General features: G+C 52.7%; 1 protein-coding gene across 1 annotated transcript; it reads right to left on the bottom strand.

The window, feature by feature from the left end:
• Pmar_PMAR024307 (hypothetical protein) lies at positions 1–511 on the bottom strand (the record flags this gene model as incomplete). Its single annotated transcript, XM_002773071.1, has 1 exon — positions 1–511. A coding segment is annotated over one exon (511 nt), but the record flags the coding sequence as incomplete, so codon positions are not given.
• Positions 512–1,256: the final 745 nt, after the last annotated feature.

Genomic DNA, 1,256 nt, shown 5'->3' with positions numbered 1-1,256 from the left:
ACATAATGATCGTGCCTGGCGTCAGTTCTTGAAATGGGATCTTGACGAGATTTCTGCCGCCGAGTATAACTCTTGGACGCTGATCATCAGGAAGACCTCGACGAAGTTCTGGATCCGTAATCATGGGCCGCAGCTGGTGCCCCGGAACATTAGTATCGATACCATCTACCTCGTAATAGTTACGGCCAGTCTTGCGTTTAACGGTAAATGGGCCTGTAACCACTGCCTTATGCCCGCCGGGTTTCTCAAGTGCCGTGACTCGCAAGACCCGACCGACCTCGCCGAAATGGTATTGTTCCGCACCAATGCGGAAACGATCCGCTCGTTTCGACACTTCTATCGTGCGCGCCAGATCCCATGCCTCATGAACTTCCTTGAGCTTATCATTGATCTGCTTCGCATAGTCCGCTCCGCTGATCGCACCGTTATTTGAGTCATCGTCTGTAGCCTCGGCGTCCATCCCCGCCTCTCTTCCTCCTGTAAAAATGTCGGGCGCTGGGCGACCAAACATTAGCATGTAAGGGGAATCCCCTTAGGGGATAGATCGCACATAGCAGGTACGAAAGGGGGTGGAGAGAAATTGTGAGTCATGACGATCACTGGCAGGGTAGCTGTCCATCCTTGGGCCGTTCCCAGTTGATGCTCGACTATCCTCATGATGGCCTTCATTTCTCTTACTCCCCTCTCGCGGCTCCTTGGACTCTCGGGTCCCTGGATGCGCTTGTGGTGTGCATCACCCCGAATTGTTCCTCAACTTCCGCCAAAAAGCCAGCCACGAAAGAAGGACCTCGATCACTATGTTAACAGGAAGGGGGACCATGCAAACTGATGATGTCCGCCCACAGCCCAGATGCTGCAGCTGATGATGTGCAGCCCTTTGTTGGTATTAACCGCACCCACCGACTGTAGGCATCTATGCACACCAAACAATAATCTCGGCCAAATTCATCGGGCTCGAAGGGGCCGCAGTAGTCGTTGATCAATAGCTCCCATGGGCGGGACGCACGCATCATTGTTGATGACAGTTCTCCTCTATGCCTTTTGATAACGGCCTTCGAGCATTGGCATCTGGGACAGCTCCTCGCGAAGGAGTAACAGTCCTTTATGACACTAGGCCACCAATATCGGAGACCAACCGCACTCATTAGACGGTATGATCCTCGATGACAGCCATAGAAAGTATCATGATATCGGCTAAGTACCCATGAACGCCACGACGGTGCCACAGTGGTACCTAGAAAACTCTTGAGGAGCGA

This window comes from Perkinsus marinus (genome assembly GCF_000006405.1).
Source record: "Perkinsus marinus ATCC 50983 genomic scaffold scf_1104296959586, whole genome shotgun sequence".
In the NCBI taxonomy this organism is placed as follows: Eukaryota; Perkinsozoa; order Perkinsida; family Perkinsidae; genus Perkinsus; species Perkinsus marinus.
This window is presented reverse-complemented; position numbering and strand designations above follow the sequence as displayed.